This window comes from Guyanagaster necrorhizus, assembly GCF_019112545.1.
Source record: "Guyanagaster necrorhizus MCA 3950 unplaced genomic scaffold BT62scaffold_4, whole genome shotgun sequence".
Lineage (NCBI taxonomy): Eukaryota > Fungi > Basidiomycota > Agaricomycetes > Agaricales > Physalacriaceae > Guyanagaster > Guyanagaster necrorhizus.
In genome coordinates, this window is record NW_025064883.1 from 1,924,435 (window position 1) to 1,946,583 (window position 22,149).

Here is a 22,149-nt window from a genome sequence, read left to right on the forward strand (position 1 = left end):
GCTACAAAGAGAAGCCAAAGAGATGAATGATCCTAGATCAGACTCCAGAGTCAAAAAAGCAAAAGACAAGGCTGACAAGTGAGTGATTCTATTCAAATAGTGTGTCAACAGTAGCTATGGGTCAGACCCATATACATTCAGTAGATACGATTATTTGTGAGCATTTGAATATACCCTGAGTTTCATCATCTATCACCACACTTAAAGAATCATGACCAATAACTCAAATATCTAAGAGCTGAACAGGAGGAGAGACCTTCACTAAGTGGCTCAAGCCCTTCAACACTGAATAGACTTGGTGAGCTACATGAGAAGGAAAAGAAAAGAAAGTGATCACAACTCTCAGGGGCTGGGTTCATCAGACCAGAACTGATGAGGCAGATCAGATGCTAGTAGAAGGGCTATGAAGAGCTGAGTGATTAAAGGCCTTAGAATGGTTGGATGAACTTTGAGGACCAAAAAAGTTTATCTGATAACAGAAGATCCAGAGACAAGACCTTTGTTGGAGTTAACGAGGTAGGAGCATGGATGTGGTGAATGAGGAAAAAGTTTTCAGAAGAGAATGAACACTAGGATAAAATGTCATAATATTAATCTCAGCATTATAGTTGAAAGCTTTGTTATTTATCTAGGATAAAACATCATAACATTACTATATAGATAGTAAGTAAATATGGTCAAGGATAGATACATATAGAAGGTACTCACATCTCAGCATTATGGTTGAAAGCTGAGATGTGCAGAATGGTGTGACATGCCAAAAAAGGAAGGAATATCAAATAGGTAAATAAACATATGTGTACTGTACTATTTCTACATCTAACAACCTTGTGACAAAAGCAGAAGTTCAAACTCTCATCAATTAGGCAGACTTCATGGTCTCTGCTCTGATCAACAGCAGTTGCATAGAAAGCTCCATCAATCAGGCTTTCATTGACAAGCACCATCTTCTGACCAAGGCCACTGCCATGCCCATCTCAGTCTATAATGCTGACAGCACCAAGAACCAAGCTGGATCAATCACCAAATACATAGAACTTTAGAGCAAATTGATCTGGCAGTCACTGAACTCAGCACCAAAGAACTCTTCCTTGGACATGACTGGTTAATCTGACACAATCTGCTCATCAACTAGAAAACTGGTTAGATCACCTTTGCCCAGTGTCACTGTCAAAAGGTGTCATTTACACTTTCTGATGTCAATCCAGAAGATAAGTGAGATGAAGAGATGGAAGATAGAGAGACTATTCTCACAATGGATTTTGAAGAAGCCCTGAGAGTATGGGCAATTCATTATGTCAACAACCTTGTGGCCAAAGCATATGAGGGGAAGGAGGAGAGGACATTCAAGGAGATAGTCCCAGAATGGGCACAGGATTATCATGACCTTTTCACCAAGGAAAGTTTTGATGAATTACCTGCACTCAAACCATGAGACCATGCAATCAAGTCAGTGCTGAATGCTAATGCCAATCTGAACTGCAAAACATATCCACTAGAGCATCTCAAACAGCAGAAACTTGACAAGTTCCTAAATGAGAATCTAACTAGTGGAAGGATTAGACCATCAAAATCCCCAATGGCATCACCATTCTTCTTCATTAAGAAGAAGGATGGCAAACTCTGACTGGTACAAGACTATCAGCAACTCAATGAAATGACCATCAAAAACTGATACCCCTTACCTCTCATCTCAGAACTGATGAACAAACTTCATGGAGCCAGGTTCTATATCAAATTAAACATTCAGTAGAGGTACAATAATGTGTGGATCAAAGAAAGGGATGAATGGAAGGTCATGTTCAGAACGAACTGAGAACTGTTTGAACCAATAGTCATATTCTTTGGACTAATCAATTCACCACCTTTCAATGGATGATGAATGACATCTTCAAAGATCTCATTACCACTAAAAAGATAACAATCTATCTCAATGACATTCTGATAATGTCACAGGACAGGGAGGAGCACTGATGACTTGTATGCCAGATACTCAAGCTGATGAGAAAGAATAAGCTCTTTCTCAAAGCCAAAAAGTGTGGGTTTGAGGTTCTGGAAATAGAATACTTAGGTGTCATTATCAGTGAGAGGAGCATCCAAATAGATCCAATCAAAGTAGGCAGAGTTATGGAGTGGCCAGAACTGACCAAGAAGAAGGAATTGCAATCATTCTTTGACTTCACTAACTTCTACTGCCAGTTCATATGGGACTATAGTAAAATCATCTGACCAATAATACAACTCACTGGAAACACTCTTTGGATCTGGGGACTGTCACAGCGATCAGCATTCAATAAGCTCAAATGATGACTGGTGGAGGATGTAATCCTGGCAATCCCCAGTCAGGACAGGAGATTCAGAGTCAAGACAGACTCTAGTGAAGGAGCCATAGGAGTGGTATTGTCCCAGGAACAAAATGGCAAATGGAAATTGGTTGCATTTCTTTCCAAAGCACTAACAACAACAGAAAGGAACTATGAAATTTATGACAAAAAACTCCTGGCCATCATGCTTGCTCTAGCAGAGTGGCAACAGTATCTTGTGAGGGTGACTGAAGACTTTAAAGTGTGGACCAATCATCAAAACCTCTGATATTTTTGACTCCCTCAAAAACTTAATCAGTGACAAGCATGATGGATAACAGAGCTATCCAAGTATCAATACACCCTTTATCACAAAGCAGGGTCAGCAAACAAGAAGGCTAACCTGCTTAGCCAAAGAGCTGACCATAATCAAGGAGAAGAGGACAACAAGGGGGAAGTGCTCCTTAAACCAGAACACTTTCAGACAATGATAATGCCAGCAGAAGAGGAAATACACAACAAGATCTGCAGTGCCATATAACAACCCAATTTGTGAGATCAAGAAATCATGACTTCCTTGAACTATAAACATAGCATATCTCAGTCCAATGATCTTCTCTTCTATGATGGCTGACTCTATATTCTCTGAGACTGAGTCTTATGAAGGGAAATCATAACAGTACACTATGACCATGCAACAGCAGGACATCTGGAGATCACAAAAACAAAAGAGTTGATGCTGAGGGAGTACTGATGGCTAAAAATAATGAAGGACATTGAGAAGTATGTTAAGAGATGTGAAACATGCCAGAGGGCCAAGGCCATGACAAGATCATGTGTCTTGCTGTTACACTCAAACAAAATCTCTACACAACCCTAGACCCATATCTTGGTTAACATGATCTTAGTAATTGATGAACATATGGAGATATTTCTCAATCTCTTGATTGATGTGCTCCATTTGACAATTGGTCTGTGAATGATAGGCAGTGGATGCATTGCTGTGGATGTTGAGTAGTCAGTATAGGTTATCAATGAATTTTGAAACAAATTGTGGTCTTCAATCTGAAATTACAACTTAAGGCATACTTGGTATAAATCTTGTTGCAGAGTATTTTTGCCTATCCTTCTGAGATTAACTCAGTCAAACATATGATGTGAATGATCACTTTGAAGAACTGATCAACTATAATGATGATAGCATCATAGCCATTGCAGCCTGGAAGCCTTTCAACATAACAACCACATACACTCTATCATCAGCAAAACACCATTCTTTGTCAACTATGGCCAACACTCAAACATAGCTAAAATGACATGAACCCACACTACCACCCCAACTTCCACAGATTTCACTGTGACCATAACAAAAATTTATGTCAAAACAGAGACAGCACTCTAAAAGACCACCAATACCATAAAATTACAATATGATAAACATAAATACCTCTCACACTTATACTAAGTCAACAACAAAGTTTGGCTTGATATGATGAACCTACACCTGCCATGTCCCAAATGAAAACTGGATAACAAACATATAGGCTCCTTTGCAATCACAGCAAAGGTTGAGGCCTCTGTATATAAACTCTGACTTCCATCACACTAGCATGTCTATAATATGTTCAATGAAGCCCTATTAATCCCATTTATCACCCTCTGTATTTCCAAATCAAGAACAACCACTGCCACCACTACTGAACCTAATCAATGACAAAGAATATTATGAAGTTGATCAAGTACTTGATGACAAGACAGAATGGGTCAAGGCCTGAAGCAGAGGCATGAAAATAACCATTGACTACCTAGTCAGCTGAAAGAGATATAGACTGAAGTCAAACCAATGGGTAAATAAACACTACATAAATACCAATGATGCAATCCATGACTATAAACTATCACTAAATTAAGCCATTAGGATGATGGTTTTAAGAAGGGGATAATGTTATGATTTTTCCATCTTTTTTCCTTTCCTCATTATATTAACCCTTATTTATGCTTAGTCAGAGCACCTACATCAGCATCTAAGAAACCATGGGACTGCACTAGGACTGTGGGGATGTTTCAATCAGTATAGCCTCTGCAATCTGAAACATGAACACTACTCTGATGCAAGACAATTAGCCTATTGTAGATAATCACAGTGCTCAAGGACAATGAATACTATAGCACAAACATTCACAATTAGTAGTACTATATTTATCAAAGAGACAAACAGTATATAAGTAGTGCAGCTAACACCCTGTATTTCTAGTCTCATACTATTTTTTATTCTACTGCTTTATCTCAAGTCAACTACTTGCTTTGACCTTGGATCACAACTGCATAACACATCAAGTGGACTTAGTGTGATTGTACAAATGTGTTATAGCACTATTTACCATGTGTCATAGTTCACATACCATTCAGATCTAACACTCTCCTCTTCAGGCTTCATCAGTGGTAAGGATCTTAGGGGTTCCCTGCATCCAGAGGTCTGTCTCAGTTGTACTGGACTCTCAGAATACAGAGGTTGAGAGCTCAGATTGGAGTCTGTACCAGTCTGAAGATCCACTCCTGAGATGGGTGGTCTTGATTTCTTGCTGTTGATGATATTGTTATTAGTCTTCTTCTGCTTCTTCTGCTTCTTGCTGAGCCTCTGTCTTGGTATGCTCTGCAAGTCTCTCTTGGATCTGCTCAGGATTGGTTTGGGCTTGTTCATCTTTGATATAACTACCCAATTGTGTGTTCTGGTGTTATAGAGTATTTTGTCCAGTGTCATTAAGCTATTTACAAAAGAGTTTTGTCTGTTGTCAAGCAGTTACCATCATGTCAAAGAACAATGACCAACTGGGTGTGTTGTGATGACTAAGCCCCAGTCCAATGATTCTAAGTGCTGGTTAAATGCTATGACTAAGCAAAGATAGGGGTCAATTCCTTAAAATAAAAGATAAAATGCAAAAAAATCATAATATTACTCTCTTATTAAGACCATTGTCCTGATGGTTCAATTTAGGGAAAAATCATTGGGTCATAGGAGCAGATAACCTGCCCTTCTTCTCATTTGAAAATGCTGATGCAATATATAGTGTCAACAATGCTTCATTAAAAACATTGTGTATCTTTCTGGTGGAGAGAAGTCATAATTTATAAGCAGAATCACCAATCTTTGTGAGAATGGGGAAGAGTCCAGTCCATTTGTCTGTGAGTTTCTGTTTTGACCAAGGGAGGTGGAGGTTTGTTGTATCCAGCCATACTTCATCATTGACTGAATATTTGTATGCAGGCCTCTGATGTTTGTTATATTGCTTCTTCATCATTTCTGCAGCCTTGGTGAGAGCTGCTTGCATCTCAGAATGAATCTTTACTATTGTTGTTGTGAAGTCACTCAAAGCTGGTGTTATGGTGTGGTGTCATTCAGTGTGAGCAACATTGGGATATTGCTCATAGTTCATGAAAAACAGAGTTTTGCTGGTGGCTGAGTGAATTCTATTATTGTGTTGGAAGGTGGTGAGTGCTAGCCATTCTACCCAGTCATCTTGCTGATAATTGATGAAGAGGCAGAGGTATTTCTCCACTTCTTGGTTCACCCATTCTGTTTGACCATCTGTCTGCAGATGATAAGCAGTGGATGCATTCTGCTTAATGTTGAGTAGGCAATACAAATTGTCTAAGAACTTAGAGATAAATTGTGGTCCTCTATCTGAGATGACTACTTGGGGCATCCCATATTTGGCATAAACCTCATCTTGCAGGATTTTTGCCCATCCTTCTGATGTTGATTCTGTTGAGCAAGCAATCAGTATGATCACTTTTGAAAATTAATTGACTATAATGAGGATGGTGTCATAGCCATTGCAGTCCAGTAATCCAGTGATCATATCCACCAAAATATGGGTCCATGGTGATGATGGAACCTCATTCAGATGAAGTGGTGCTGCTTGTGGCTGTGTTGATACCTTGCCCCTTTGGCACACCTTGCATGCTTTGACATATTGCATAATGTCAGTGCCCATTTTGGGCCACCAGTATTTCTGTAGGATGAGCTCTTTGGTTTTAGCAATGTCCAGGTGGCCAGCCATTATATGATTATGGCATTTTGCTCCTGAGACAGGATGATGCCAATTGCTCCTTTGCTGGAATCTGCCTCAACTTGGAATTTGCCCTTTTGTGTTAAATAATGACTCTGAGATACTCAGTCTCAAGTACCTCAAATTCACATTTCTCTGCTATGAGGAATAGTCAGTGTTTCCTCATCAGAGCTAGTACTTGCTGGACTGACTTTCAGTGTTTTTCCTGGATTTTAAACATGATCAAGATATTGTCCAAGTAGATTGTGACTTTCCCAGTAGTGATGAGGTCCTTAAAGATATCATTCATCATCCACTGGAAGGTGGCTGGTGAATTAGTGAGCCTAAAGAACATAACTATCAGTTCAAATAGCCCTCAGTTGGTGTGGAAGATGGCCTTCCATTCATTGCCTTTCTTGATCCACATGTTGTTGTAACTCCAGTGGGCATTCAGTTTGGTATAATATCAGGCACCACACAATTTGTCCATAAGTTCAGAGATCAATAGAAGAGGATACCGATTCTTGATTGTCATTTTACTAAGCTTCTAGTAGTCTTGCACTGGTTGAAGCTTTTCATTCTTCTTTTTGACAAAAAAGAAGGGAGAGGCTATTGGAGATCTTGATAGCCAGATTCATCTGGTGAATAAGTTCTCATTCAAGAACTTATCAAGTTCCTATTGCTTGTTATTGCCAAGTGGATATGTTTTGCAATCCAAATTGGCATTGGCATTGGAGATCAGCTCAATGGCATGATCCCATAGCTTTAGAGCTGGTAGCTCATCAAAGCTTTCTTTCTCGAATAAGTCATGATAGTCTTGCACCCATTCAGGCATCATCTCTTCAAACATTCTTTTCTCCTTTCCTGCATTAGCCTTTACTGCTAGATCATTGGTGTGATGCATGGCATGAATATGTATAGCCTTCTGTAGATCTATAGTGAGGATAGTTTCACCATCTTCCATCTCTTTATCCTACTGATCCTCTAGGTCTTCATCAGATAGTTTGAAGGGTATTTTTTGGCATTGGCATCAGACAAAGATGATGCACCTGGTCTTCCAATTGATTAGCAGATTGTGTTAGATCAGCCAATCATGGTCAAGAAAGATCTCCTTGATCTCAGATCAATGATAGCTAAGTTGATCCTCTCAGAATGATCACTGATCATGAGCCTAAGCTCTATGAATTCAGTAATTGAACCAGCTTGGTTCTTAGTGCTACCTTTGTCTCTGGTCCAAGGGCTTCATCTTCTCATTATAGTTCAGTGATTAGTGCCCTGAGATCTTTCTGAGTGTGCTTGTTCTTCTTTTACAGACAGTCCTGTGCCATGTGGCCCTTCAGCCCTTCTGGCCACAGTTAAAGCACTTCCCTTCCTTCTTGAGCTGATCCACATCTATTGGCTTACCTGTTTTAGTAAATGTCATGCCCATACCAGTTTTCTTCTTACTGTATGAGAAAGTTGGGATTGAGCCACCAGGCTTAGCAAGCATGGTCAAGCTAGAAGGAGTGGATTTTGAACTCTGTCTCAAGTTCTTCTGTGATCCTCCTGACAAGATGCTTTGTTCCACCCTCTGTCATTGCCTCTCCTTGTACATGCTGATAATATGAGCTTTCCACTTGTTGTACTCTTTTGGGATATCATAGCCAATGTCTGAGATCATCTTTAGATAGAAAGCCAGAGCTCTCATCTTCATGTACTTGACCATGCAGTCAGTGTCAGCAGTGTCATCTTGGACACCAGCAAGCTTTTTAAGTTGTTCTAGCTTGTTGAAGTACTTGGTCACTGGCTTGTCTCTCATTCAGTAGTCCTTCATTTTCTGTTTATGTATCTCCTGTACTGTGGGATCTGTAAACTTGTTGATAATCATTTGTTTAAACACCAGCCACAAGGGCATCTGGTGATGCTGCTGCATGGTTGATTAGAATATGGAGGCTAGAAGTATTCACCATGTTTTGCCTTGTCCTCCATGTGCATAGAGGTGAAGGTCATCTTATACATGTCAAGTAGAAAGTATGAGGTAAAGACTTGGAAGTATTGATCACAGTCAGTGAGGAATTGGTCAATGTTATCAGATGCCCTCCAGAAAGAGCAGGGCTTGTGCACAAGGACTGGCTTACAGTTGAGGATGGTGGCATCAGCTGTGAGCACCATCATCAGGTTCAGGATTCCACTGAACAGTAGAACATTCCAGAATGTCAGAGGTCCTGGGAAAGAATGGAGAGAGCTGTTGTTGGTGATGGGACTTTCTGGTGGCAGTGCCTTCTTGTGTATGATGCATCTGTTCTGGATGATGAATCTCAGTTCTACCACTTCAGGGTTATCTTCTTCAGGGGGAGGTGCTTCTGGGGCCTTTCTGCTTCCTTTAGCCTCATTTGGTAGCAGCTGACCACTGAAGGATCAGCACATAGGTTGTGTCCACAGATTCTGATAGGGGTTCTTTGGCCATGGTCAGCTCTGGATGAGCCAAGATACCATGCTGCAGACAGCTGAGATAGCAAACATGTATTGGGAAGATATGATTTGTATTGAGAGTGCCATATAAATGACTTGGCTGAATGTCACACCCAGCATCTACAGCATTGGTTCAATATCAAACTGGGACTTGTATGCCAATAACAGTGCTAGATGATTTTCTAAATAATTTTTATTGTAACTATAAATGGCCTACTTGGTGGCTGCATATTGCAAAATATTCACATGCTTGACTCTGTCAGCAGCAGTATACCTTAGTCCCATAGGCAACACTAATCAGATGTCATCTGTCCATAGCATGGCTGCCTCTTTCTGATACAGCTGTAAAAACTCACCCTAATGCTTCTCCTATGCCTTCCTAGCTCCTCTTCTGTCAGTTGCCTCATGAATATGCTTTTCCATTCAGAGAGAGAATCCTCTCTCTCCTCATCACTGGGTTCTCCTTTATTGTCCATCTCACTCTCATCCCTCTTAAGGAGGAAACTGTTTGATTGAGTCAGTCCTGTAAGATAGTGAGCAGTCATCATTGAGGTCAAGTGACACCCACATGGATAATATCTTTGGAAGATACTGCCTATAGGTCAAGCTTGGATAGAGCAGGAGTGCTAGGTTCCTGGAATGGAGCATTAGAGGAATCAATGAGAGTTCTATCATAGATGGAGGTCTCAGAGCTTCTCAAGCCCCTTCTCTAATCTGCTTCTTCTTAAGCTTGGAGGTACTGCCTAAAGAGAGCATTCTCCCTAGCTGTCTCATACTTGATTCTCATCTGCTCCTGGAGGTACTTAGCAAGGGAGTCAGTACATTGAACTTTGTCCTCTGAGGGGAGGACTGGATCAGTTGATTGTGGTATGCTTGGTGCTATGCATATATATTCTGCTCAGTGCTTCATTCAGTCAACTTCTCTGGTGGTGGCTTTCCAATAATGTTGCTTGTCACTGTTGTCTGCAAAGTAGACATCATCTGTTTTAACCATGTCTGTTCTTCCTCTCTCACTGTCTGTGCTCTGGTTTCTGATATAAAGCTCAGCAGGGAAAGACTTTCCACTTTCTGTTGGTGTTGCATATAGAGAGTCATGGCTGTCATTTGAGGAGGTACTTCTATCTCTTGGAGCTATCCAAGGGGTATCAAGAGAGTCTCTAGCATAGCATCCAATGCCAAGCTCAGAGAGTGCAGTTGAAAGAGTGGCTCTCATCATAGGGATGTAGCTGAAGATGTCTGCATGCTTGATGTATGGAATGGGCATGTCAGGTCTTGGTCTTTGGAACCTCATTGCCTAAAGGTTATCATTGTTTTGGATAACCACTGATGTGCTTGGTAATGGTTAAGTGACTAAGAGAGGTGAATGAGAAATGAACTCTCAAACACCAACACCTAACCACTTAATACACAATCACTAAATACAGTTGAGGTCAGTTGTTTTGAGTACAATAGAAGCACTCTTGCAGTCTTAAGTAAAATCAAAGAAACAGTCAATAAAGACAGTTATTTAACTCTATCTTGCTTTCAAAGATGCAATACTCATGAGAGTAGTTTATAGCAATGTTCAAGTATAATTAGGACTTAGAATGAATGCCAAATTGCACTCCAAATCAACTTAGAATATTCCAAAACCCAATGAACTCCAAAACCCAAATACTAAGTCTATCAAGCACTTAGGCTTGACTAGCTGCACTCTTGGCTGGCTAGCAGTCTTTAGAACTGAAAAACTTATACTCTGATGCTGAAACTCTTATAGTTTGGAACCCAAATTAATCCAAAACCCAAAATACAGTTATTATTCCAATTCAATCCTCTCTCTAAGTGACAAAGTAACTTAAATAAATCACTAAGTTAAAGCAGAACTCAAAATCCATTGTCCCAGAGACTAGCTACAGTGGGCTAGAAGGCCTGAATATGGAAGTGGGTTGCTTGCTTGCTATTTCCCCTTCATTCTCTTCTTTTATACACTAACAACAGATACAGAATCTATAAATAAAGCATTCAAAATAATATTTCTCCTGTTTAAAGCAGAATCACACTATTATTCTGGAATGGCAACACTCTTGGACTTCTCTAGGCTTGCCCAGACCCACTTGACCACTGCACAGCTTTATTTTAAGCCTACAGTGCCTGTGGGTACCTAACTCTTTTCTGTCTACTCAGAGTTTTAATCCTCTGAGTTATTCTTAGTAGCTTGATTGATTAGGCTCAGTCAGGCCCAGTCAACTGGTTCTATCCACTCTATTCCTCTCAATTCTAAGTCTCTTAGGTCATCTGATATCTAGAAAATTTGGACTTAGGCATTTGAGTCAAAACTCACAGTGCTAGCTACAAATCATTGGGTTTCTCTTCTTACTGCTCTTGGATGATGCTATCTTTACTCAATTCTCCACAACTGGCTATGGTATCATACCCCTAGCTGTCTTAAAATATGCTTGTCTTAGTGGCATGTAGAATTGGTCCCATTTGAGATACTATTTCTAAGTCCAACTTGGACTTAGTATTTTCCAAAATGTGGTGCAGAACTTTTCTAAGTTCAAACCTGACTTAGTATTAGTGTCTAGCATGACTATCAGCTCAGAGCATCAGCTATAGTCTTCTACTAGCTAATAACCCTCAGTTACTAGCATATTCTAGTGTGTTATGCAGAATTTGCAAATTATAGGGCTAGACATGTAGTCTGCACATCACTGCCATCAGGAGTTGAGGCAGGTATTGATGCTCCACTTTCTCTTCAGAGTGCTCTAAATGCATGTCTCCAGAGTCAGTTTCTGATATGATTCCTTCTACAGGCTGAAAGGACTGTCTGGTAGAGAGAGGGATGTCATGGAAAAGGAGGTTGGAGATGACATTTTGCAGGATTCAACAGATGTGTTGAAATTCTTGATAATAATGGATAGCCCAGATGGTAATTGATTGGCATCCACAACACAGCTGTATGATCACCAATAATCCTAATAGAGTTCCAATGATAGAAGCAAGGAGTTCAAAGAACTCATGAGTGAAGTTTGGATCTGATAGGTTGATTGTAGAAGGCATTCAGTTTCTCAGCATGATTGGGCTTGAAAAAAAGAAGCTAAAAGCTTCAAGCTAATTGTTAAGCTCAAATGATATAACCTAAACACATGATAAACTGACACTGTCTCACACTTCAGACAATGATGTCAGAGTTCACTTGATGTGCTATATAGCTCTGTATCTCAAGGCCTTTAGATTGGCTTGAGATAAGATAGTAAAGAAATAAACTTTAGCTCAAAGCTGAGGATACTACAGCAAGAGCTATGCTACTTATATACCAGTCATCATCCATCTAAAGATATAACTACCTAATTATATGTCCTGGCATTATAGAGTGTTTTGTCCAGTATTGTTAAGCTATCTACAAAAGAGTATTGTCTGTTGTCAAGCAGTTACTATTGTGTCAAAGAACAATGACTGACTGAGCATGTTATAATGACTAAGCCTCAGTCCTATAGTTCTAAGTGCTGGTTAAATGCTATGACTAAGCAAAAATAGGGGTCAATTCCTCAAAATAAAAGATGAAATGCAAAAAAATCATAACAGGAACCTATAGGTTCTAGAACTCTATAAGGCAAAGGTCTTAGTTTCTGCTCTCTAATTGTCAGAGAGGGTATTGGTGTCTTTTTTTTTCTTGAATGTCTCTTTGATGCAAGCTGCTAGGCTCAGCTTTAGATATGGCCTGCTCTGTAGGCTGATGGAATATTTGTTGGAATTTAAGGATGTCATAAAAAGGAAGGTCTGAGGTTATGTTCTATAGAATATGGTGAATATTCTGAAATTTGTAGTAGTATCTAACTGCCCATATGGTGATTGATTGGCATTCTCAGCACAGCTGAATGATCATCAATAATCCTAACAATGTTTCAATGATAGAGGCAAGGAGTTTAAAGAACTTATGATTGAAATTAGAGTCTGATGCATTGATAGATGGTATTTGATTTTCTCCACACTATAGTATGTAAAAAAAGAAAAAAAGAAGCTTTGAGCTAATTGTTAGACCCAAGCTGCACATAACTATAAACACATGATAAACTGATGTCACTTTGCACTTTGAGTGAGAATATCAGAGTCCACTGATGTGTATATTGATTGATATGCTTTAAGGCCTTAGGATTGGCTCAAGAGTAGAATGGTGTGAAGATAAACTTTAGCTTGAAGCTGAAGATTACCAGCAAGAGCAATCCTTCTTATATACTACAAGTTGTCAATGATATAAATGCTGCTACTTATTGTGTTTGTTCTGATTATGGTGCTCTTTATCCTTGGGTGTCACTACTGTCTATAAAAGAGTTATTATGCATTATCAGGCAACTGTGTTGTATTGAAAGACAATGACTGACTAGGCTTGTTGTGATGACTAAGCTTAGCCCACAGTCTCAAGTGCTCATATTAAGCACCCTGACTAAGCTTGAATAGGGATTAATCTCATGAAAAGAAAAAGAAAAAAGATAAAATTCATAACACTTTCAAAAACCAAACAACACAGAATACTTTATCACAACAAGATACTCCAGCAGCTTTCAAGTATTGAGCAGCCTTCTGGATGAACATTGTCAATGCCTCCAGATCAGAACTGCCATCATAGAGTGTGAAGGGTATTAGACAATCATTTTTAGCCTGTTTACAACATCTCTGCTCTTTATGAGACTTTATTGAGTTGGCTCTAACATTGTCAGTGTCATTCCTTGTGCTATCAGATGATGAAGAGTCTGAAGAGTCACTGTCTAAAGGCTCCAGATTACTAGCAGCAGATTTATCAAGAGTACATCCTAAGAAGCTTGTAGATGCTATTTAGTCTAATGTATAAGCTGGATCCAGTTGGCTGCTCTCAACTATTGGAGTGGTCACCAAAGGGCTGGCACAAACTAGGTGTAAAGCAGCATAGACTATATGCTCAGTCTGAGCTCATGATTGGAGCAATATTAGCTGCTGTGTCTGAAGGCTGGTTCAAATGCATCAATTGTTCTAATACTACAGAAAGGCTCAGCAAGATAGTGTGAAAGGCATTAGCACCTTCTGATATCTTCACTGAATGAGCCTTATGCTGTTCCAGTGTCTTTTGAGCTGTAGTTGATTGACTTGAAACCTTTTCCATACTAGGTTCATTAATTGCAGTGCTATTATTAATTGCCACAGTCATATTGTCTGACTGTGAGGATTGTTGTAATTGAGTAGCAGCTTTTTTAAGCAATAAGCTTTGTATCTCAGCCAATTCATTCTGAAGTGCCTCTCAGAAACTAAGAGCTCAATGTTGGTTATTAACATTGAAGTCATTACTAGTGAATCCTGGAAGTGTGGTGAGCTTATTGTAGTAGTTGACTATTTTGCCTTTATCCTGAGGTCTGGCAGCTGAAGAAGAGGAAGGCACTGGTTGACTGGCCAATCCCATAGCCTTCCTACATCTGTCTATGATTTTCTTGGTCCCATCAGATATCAAAGCTTCAGCCTATTAAATGGTACTTAATTGTGCAGATGTCAGCTCAGGCTGTTCATGCAAATGTTTTTCATCAAGAATAGTGAATATATTGTGTGAAGGTGAGAGTACATTATCAGCACTACTGGTAGCTGAGGATGTGCTAGTCCTTTGACAAGGCAATCTCTTAGTGACCATCATCCAATGACCTCTTTGAGAATCACTCTCAGTCTGAACTGGATTGTTATGCTCCACTGGCATTACAGGATCACTCTCTTGGAGACCTGTATTGAAAATGACCTCATAAGATGGCTTCATCACTGGAATCTCCAGCATATGGGGTTCAGTCTCAGCATCTTAACCTATATTCACTCTTGGATGATCAGTGCTTCTATCTCCAGTTGACAGCTTGTTAGTGGAATCTGGATTCACAACAGCATACTCATCAGCACTATTGTCAGCATGCCCTCCATCAAGAGCCATACTGTCTAGAGACAGAGAAGGAATGTCAGATAAAGATTCAGAAACAGAGGACTCATCCTGGATATTTTTCTGAGCATGATAAGCAGCCCAACTTGGGCCTATGGACCAGTCACCCAGTATGATGACATTCCCTGTGCTGTGGAGCTGGTAGGTTAAGCCAGACATGGTATTAAGAGAAGTAAGCAGAGAAGAGATAAGCTGAAAGAAAAGCAAGGAGATTCTGTTTGATGAGTGTTGTTGAGATCATTCCAGTTGATCAGGCTGAAGGGTTCTTAGTGACAGCATCCACTGAGGCTTGTTGTTGTTGGCTTGTCATGGTAGTAGTTGAGTGGTTTGAGGTATCAAAAAGGTCAAAAATATATAATGAAAGTGAGACATGTCACAGTTTCACCATGTGAGGACTCTTAGTCAAGTGAAGCAAAGACTAAGTAAGCAATACTTCAATTCAAGAAAAAGTCATCTAATCTAACACAAGAAGGGTTTATATACTCATAGAGAAATCAAATATAGAGGAAACTGAAGAGAATAGGATGAGTAAGATAAGATATCAAGTAATTTGCTGAGTGTAATGTCAGAAAAGAGGGGGGGGATAGCAAGATAACAGGTGAATTAGAAGTGGTAAGAGAGTTGATATCATTTGATGTGTTACACATGTTCAAAAAATAAGATACCATTGTAAAGGTGGATTCTAAGGATAGAAAGCATTTTCACAGGCCTCTGTGTGGCTCTTAAGGTTGTCACAATCTCTGTCAATGCAGAGATATAGAGCTCCACTCATCCATGAAGAGGGATTGCTGGTGCCATCTCTGTCTCAGTGCTGAGTCTTGGCTGATGTTGATTCATGAGAGACATTAGCACCAGGTGTCTCTTCTTCACTCCCACTTTCATCCTGCATTCCTAGGTGAGATGAGCTCTGCTCTCTCACTGTCAATCTTTTCTGACTGCCAATTCCAGGCTTCAAGGCTTCACCCCCTCCTTCACTTGTCAGTAACTCCTGTTGCCTGGTGAGGCTCCACCTCTTCTTTTATCTCACAATTGGCTCACTTGAGTAGTCTTGGCTTCACCAGACCTAACTAATCCTCATTCAGTACTACTGGACCATTATTGTACAAGTCACCAAGTTGTTTGTCCTCCACCCACCTCTCTCCCTTGTATTTCTACATAGCCATTCACACATTGCAATTGATTTGAGGGCAGTCTTTAAGGCCCTCGTTATAGCTGATTAGATCCCACTCCTTGAGCAAGCAGCAGAGGTTCCATTGATATAGTACAGACCTAAACCCAACAAAGACAAAGCATAAAACTAACTAGAGGCACGCTGCGTAAAGATATCTGAGACGTCCATGCGGCTAAGTTGATATCGTGAGTATAACTTGTCTAATGGTACATGATGCGCAAACAGGAAAAACACAGCAGAAACCCAGAAAACCCAGAAACCCAGAAACCCAGAAACCCAGAAACCCAGAAACCCAGAGCACAAAAATTTCCTACGAGTACACTCCATCCGGATCCAACCACCGTGCAGGACGCGCACGCCAATTCAACCCTCCAAGTCGTGAAGCAGCCCTTTCAGCTGTGAGTTTATTGATAATGTTCAGTAAATCACCTCGGCGAAGAGGTTCTGAATGACAGTCAGTCCACAAATACTGGTACATTGACCCCAACGTACTCGTAATATGTTCATCCTGTGCGGAACAAACGGTCAGTACCTGTAATATTTTACGCGCATCAACGACACATACCATGCCAGCCTGCATACACCGTTCCCTATCGCCAATCACTGCAATTGTGGTCAGCATCACTCTCATCAAAATCCAAGTCCACACAGTACGCACTGGCATGAGCAGTCAAAGCAACTATTGGAATAGGCTGTAAATCGACATGCATTTCATATGCCCTAATCAACTCCGTCGCTTCCATACCACCCATGAACGGCATCGAGACATCCATCTAAAGCACGCCATCTTCAGAAAACACAGTCAAGGAGCCAGCGAATAACGACCAACCAGAATGATATCATATGGCCTGTTCTGCAACACCCGCCTTTTAAACGCCTCGACGGCACTATTGCCATTTTCCGCAATTTCGACACTATGTCCGTACTTCTCCAGAATCTTCACGGCTAGCTGTTGATTCACCACGTTATCTTCAGCGAGAAGAATGTCCAGCGTTGTATCGTTTGGTACAGTTACCGGAATCACAGTGTTTGATTCGAGGGCGGAAATTAATGCAGCTGAAAGGTCGTGGGCAGTTATTGGCGTCGTGACCTGAGAGCTGATGCTATTGTCCAAACACCATTTCACTGGAAGGAGTTCAGAAGGCATCGTCATTCAGAAGAAAAAATACTAACAGTTGAGCCGGGGCATATATGGAGCCAGCAATACAACAGGTATGTAGCGAAGATGCTCGTGCTCCCGAAGGTTCTCGGTCTATGAAACATTGCATTGATACGCCCAGAAGATCAAAACGGAACAGGCACTCACAACAGTCAAAGAGTCGGCCACGATAGTATCAATGTGTGGACATTTTGCTTTATCCGCAACCTCAGAAATGGAATGGATCACATGAACCTTCAGACCTAGATTCCGTATGCCCGCTGCCACCCCTGTATCATCACCTAGGCTATCCATATAAAGGATTGTTCGCTTCGAGAACGGTGACATCTTGGACAAAATATTGTCCATGGAGCTATGGCTAATCTGAGAGGTTATTGTAAAGAAGAATTTGCTTCCCCTTGCGACCTCACTCTCGACCCACATATTCCCTTGCATCAAATTGACTAGACGCTTCGAGATTGATAGTCCCAGACCTGTCCCCCCGTATTCCTGTTAGAACGACTATCAGCCGAGCGTACAGAAAATAGAAAGGAACTAGCCCTAGTCGTTGATCCATCCGCTTGGCAAAATGTATCAAATATGATGTTCAACTTTTCTCTTGGTATACCGATGCCCGTGTCAACGACACAGAACTCCAGCGTCACATTCTGGTCATCGCATGCCAGTAGCCGGCCATAGAACCCAATGTGACCTTTCTTTGAGGGCTTGGATCTCGTAAACTTAATAGCATTTCCTACCAGGTTGGTGATAACCTGTCTCAGACGTAACGAATCGCCAATAAGCTGATCAGGGATATCAGGTGAGATATCGAAGGTTAAGTCAAGGTTGTTCTGATTCGCGCGTACGACCAGCGTCTTAAGGATGCCGAACACAGTTTGACGAAGAGAATAAGAGACGGCTTCCATTGTCATCCGGCCAGCTTCGACTGCGTAGAAGGACGGGTAAGTTAAGTTGTTTCTCGATGCACCAAGACTCACTCTTAGAAATGTCCAGAATATCATCGATGATTAACAGTAACGACCTCGCTAGACTATGGACTAACAGCAAGCTCTCTCGCTGTGATCTATTCAGATCACTGTCGAGCGTGAGCTCCGTCATACCGATGATACCGTTCATCGGCGTCCTATATATAATTCAGTTTATATGGTAAACGCAGGGACTGCCAACGCACCTGATTTCATGAGACATGTTGGCCAAGAACTCACTTTTACTCCTGTTCGCCAATTCAGCGGCCTCTCTCGCCGCAGTATTCTTCTGGATACTATCTCTCAAATTGAAAACCATACTGTTAATATGCGACTTTAGTGAGTCCATCTCCCCGCTGGCTTCGACGGTAATGAAACGAGTGAAGTCACCATCCATAGCAGCAGCCGAGATCTGGGCGAAGCCTCGCACTTGGGTGGTCAAATTTCCTGCCATGGCATTTACGGACAACCTGCATTGGAGATGAGAACGCTAGTAGCGGTGAGCGCAATAAAAAGACATACGTGATCTCCTGCCAGATACCTTGGACATTACCCACGTCTGCCACACCACCCAACTTTCCTTCAGTCCCAACCTCTCGTGCAACTTTCTTCACCTCGACGGCAAAGATATCTAGCTGGTCAATCATCTTGTTGATTGTCTCGACCAACTCTAACATCTCTCCAGAGACCGATACTCCGACAATCTTTTGTGTTAGATCGCCGTGCGCTACAGCAGACTAAGAAATGATATCAGCTAATATCTTGGTCTTGGGCCGGCGAATAAACGGGACGCACCGTTGCAATTGCAATAACCCGAACCTGGTTAGTCAACTAGAAGACTGATGAATGGAAATACTCAGAAACAACAGTGCACAGCGTCACATACGTTGTTAGCCATGACGTTGACATTATCCGTCAAATCCTTCCACGTTCCCGCGACGTTCTTCACCTGAGCCTGGCCACCTAGCCTTCCTTCTGTACCGACCTCGCGCGCTACTCTCGTCACCTGAGCAGAAGATCATAAGAAATAGGCAGAGAGAAGTCCAGGTCATAAGCCCACCTCGTCAGCGAAGACGCTCAGAGACGATGTCATCTGGTTGACAGTTTCCTTCAGCTCGAGGAATTCGCCTTTCACATTAATCTCGACGCGCTTGGACAAGTCGCCGTTCGCGACGGCCTTTGTGACTTCAGCGATAGACCGTACCTGGTTCGTCAGATTCATAGCCATAAGATTGACGTTGTCTGTCAAAGCCTGGATTGAAATGAGTGACGTAGCCAAAATCATAGCTTGTTCGAACCTTCCATGTTCCGAAAACTCCGGGTACGACGGCCTGTCCTCCCAATTCACCCTCCGTCCCTACCTCCAAACTAACACGCGTCACTTCGCTCGCGAAGACGCTGAGCTGCTCGACCATTTTGTTGACTGTGATCTTCAGGTCCAACATTTCACCTTGAGCATCAACGTCGACAAGCTGAGTCAAATTGCCCGTCGCCACGGCTTTGGTCACCTTGGAAATCGACCGTACCTGATCGGTCAAATTGTTCGCCATTTTGTTCACGTTCCTAGTCAGATCCGCCCAGGTGCCCTTGACACCTTCGACCCTTGCCTGACCGCCGAGGATGCCTTGCGTACCGACTTCCAGAGCGACACGAGTAACCTCGGATGCAAATGCATTCAAATCGTCCACCATGGAGTTGACTGTTGCCTTCAACTGATGCATCTCGCCCTCAACCTCGATTTCCACTTTCCTCGTCAAATCCCCTTCTGCAACTGCTGTCGTTACGGACGCAATTGAGCGTACTTGATCCGTCAAGGATAAGCACATTCGATTGACATTCTTCACAAGCTCGAACCAGACGCCCTCGACATCCTCCACGGTCGCTTGACCACCCAACTTGCCTTGCGAACCGACCTCGAGGGTTACGCGAGTAACCTCAGCGGCTAATGCTCGTAATCGGATAACCATTCCATTGACCGTATTCTTCAGATCGAGAATCTCCCCTCGCGCATCGACCTCGATTTGTTTGGATAGATCGCCAACGGCAACAGCTTTGGTAATGGCAGCTATGGATCGCACTTGACTAGTCAAATTTGCTGCAAGATGGTTGACAACATCGGTCAGTTCTTGCCAAGTGCCTTCAACGCCGGGAACGACAGCTTGACCACCGAGCCTTCCCTCAGTCCCAACCTCTTGAGATACTCGAGTTACTTCTTTTGCAAATTTGCCGAGTTTCTCAACCTAAGTATAGTGTTAAAACAGGAGATAACGCGAAACATAGAGCAGGCACCATAGTATTGATAGCATCCTTGAGGCTAACCATTACCGCACCTCGAACTTCAACGGTAATCTTCTGACTAAGATCTCCGTTGGCTACCGCATTGCAAACCCTAGCAACATCCTGCACTTGATCTTTGAGAAGTTTGAGCTCCTCGACGGCGCTTAGGCCACTTTCAACGGCGGCGGTGGCCAAAGGGTCACTTGGGGTAAAAATGAGAGGAGAACTGGGTGAAATTTTGATACCAAACGACGACATTTTCTTGACAAGCTCGGGCTCGGTAATCCGAGTGCTACAAGTTGGGCAATAAACGAATTGTGCCTGAACAGCTGCTGGACGTGAAGAGGATACGCTGGCGACCTGCATTGGAATACCAGATGAGCTTTTATGGAAAGATGAAGGTGTATCGTTGCCGGACAATAGGTCATCGAGGTCGACAGAGGCTGGCGCAGCAGCCGGCGCACAGGTGCGCATGATGGTCGTGGATGGCGTAGGTGAAGCTGTCATCGTTGTCGCCTTTATGGCAGAAACCTGCTTGGAGTCGGTGCCGAGAGACCAAAGGGCCTTCTCAGCGCGATACATTCTCGCAGCAAGGTCGGAGAGAGTACGCAAGATGGAATCTGTCTGCCAGTCAGATGGGCCGGCGTACTTGGGCAAAGATAGGGACCCAGGACCGAGAGCATATGCAGAAAGCAGAGCTATGAGGTGTGATCTAAAGGGATCACCTGGATCGTAGCTTGCCATGGTGGTCGATGAGCAAGAGCCTTTCGGCAATGAGCTCGTAACGAATGGAAGGACGTGAGAGTATTCGTGAGAGCATAATATTTACCACGTGCGCTCATGATCCCCGTTTCCCCTTTAGCTCCACTTCCGGTTGCAATGATAAATGACTATTTCATTTCCTTGCGGTACTAAGTACCTCAGTATGAAGTGGCGACGACGTCGAGGGAACGGTTGACTACTAAACGAAGGAATCCATGTTCCGTTGACAGCCATGCCAAGGTCGTTTGGATAATGAACTCGCACTCGCGTTGGTCGCAAATACATGAAGCCCCTCGCATCGGACAATTGGGACTATAAAAAGTCTTTTAATTCATTTCTTGCCGACAGTCCTTGCGTGTACATTATTCCACGCCGAACTCCCTCCTTTTGGGAGGCTGTCCTGAGAGGGTCCCACGAGAAACTTAGCTGCGGAACAGAATCCCCTACAGTCAAAGAAAAGAACTGCACCCTTTGCCTGCGGTAAGTACCTGCGTCTATTAATGCTATCCTTTTGACAGTTTCGCGTAATCAATACTTTCGCAACCATTATCCAATGACATGAGCCACGCTAGTCCTGTGACACTACGACTCCGATTTATTAGATGGATGGATACCGACGGTTGTATTTGGGACCTGCAGCGGAACAGAGCGCCTCGTCGAATGCGCGTTGCCAAGAAAAATCATGGCTCTGTGTCAGTGCGAGAGTTGCATCCAAGTAGCTGCAGGAAATCCTGGGCAACACCGTAATATAAAGCTTAAAACTTTGTGTAACGGCGACGTAATGATTCGACCGGACGTCGCGACTCGGACTCACTAGCTCCCTGTTTTGAAAGGTCGCCCAAGTGCTATAGGACAGGTAGTGAAACCCTCACTACTATCTTCTGTGTTTCCACACCATTGACAAAACACCCTGCTATAGTGTGCGGCGAGGAGCAAGTAGGAACAATTCATCGAGCAGCAAATGGTTGACGGAGATCTGGGCGTCGACATCGTGGTGAGAAGAACCTCAGCTCTCGTCACTGTTCGGATAATCAGTCTAACCAGCGAATTTTCTATAGTAAAACACGCCTCACTTCATGCTGATTGGAA

At 42.3% G+C, this 22,149-nt stretch overlaps 3 protein-coding genes across 3 annotated transcripts; all 3 read right to left on the minus strand.

The window, feature by feature from the left end:
• Positions 1-13,718: 13,718 nt before the first annotated feature.
• Positions 13,719-14,885, minus strand: BT62DRAFT_917120 (uncharacterized protein; the record flags this gene model as incomplete). Its single annotated transcript, XM_043184026.1, has 5 exons — positions 13,719-13,795; positions 13,838-13,973; positions 14,088-14,270; positions 14,433-14,521; positions 14,600-14,885. The coding sequence occupies 5 exons, from the start codon at positions 14,883-14,885 to the stop codon at positions 13,719-13,721; spliced, it is 771 nt and encodes a 256-aa protein (XP_043044329.1).
• Positions 14,886-15,516: 631 nt separating this feature from the next.
• On the minus strand, positions 15,517-15,865 carry BT62DRAFT_928110 (uncharacterized protein; the record flags this gene model as incomplete). Its single annotated transcript, XM_043185439.1, has 1 exon — positions 15,517-15,865. A coding segment is annotated over one exon (213 nt), but the record flags the coding sequence as incomplete, so codon positions are not given.
• Positions 15,866-15,956: 91 nt separating this feature from the next.
• BT62DRAFT_928111 (uncharacterized protein) lies at positions 15,957-21,109 on the minus strand. Its single transcript, XM_043185440.1, has 16 exons — positions 20,311-21,109; positions 19,320-20,261; positions 19,082-19,273; positions 18,908-19,027; positions 18,817-18,852; positions 18,544-18,758; positions 18,228-18,491; positions 18,034-18,179; positions 17,596-17,981; positions 17,204-17,545; positions 17,071-17,149; positions 16,727-17,022; positions 16,556-16,670; positions 16,463-16,500; positions 16,390-16,405; positions 15,957-16,341 (listed from the first exon to the last, which is right to left on the minus strand). The coding sequence occupies exons 1-16, from the start codon at positions 21,040-21,042 to the stop codon at positions 16,208-16,210; spliced, it is 4,053 nt and encodes a 1,350-aa protein (XP_043044331.1). The 5' UTR covers positions 21,043-21,109; the 3' UTR covers positions 15,957-16,207.
• Between the last annotated feature and the right edge of the window lie 1,040 nt (positions 21,110-22,149).

Excerpts from the sequence above, each read along its gene's own strand:
- BT62DRAFT_928111 (XM_043185440.1), bottom strand. The coding sequence starts at position 21,042 with ATGGCAAGCTACGATCCAGGTGATCCCTTTAGATCACACCTCATAGCT. Across the intron at positions 20,262-20,310 it reads AGGATGCTATCAATACTATG|GTTGAGAAACTCGGCAAATT; the intron begins GTGCCTGCTCTA and ends CACTATACTTAG. Across the intron at positions 17,150-17,203 it reads TGGCCGACTCTTTGACTGTT|ACCGAGAACCTTCGGGAGCA; the intron begins GTGAGTGCCTGT and ends AATGTTTCATAG.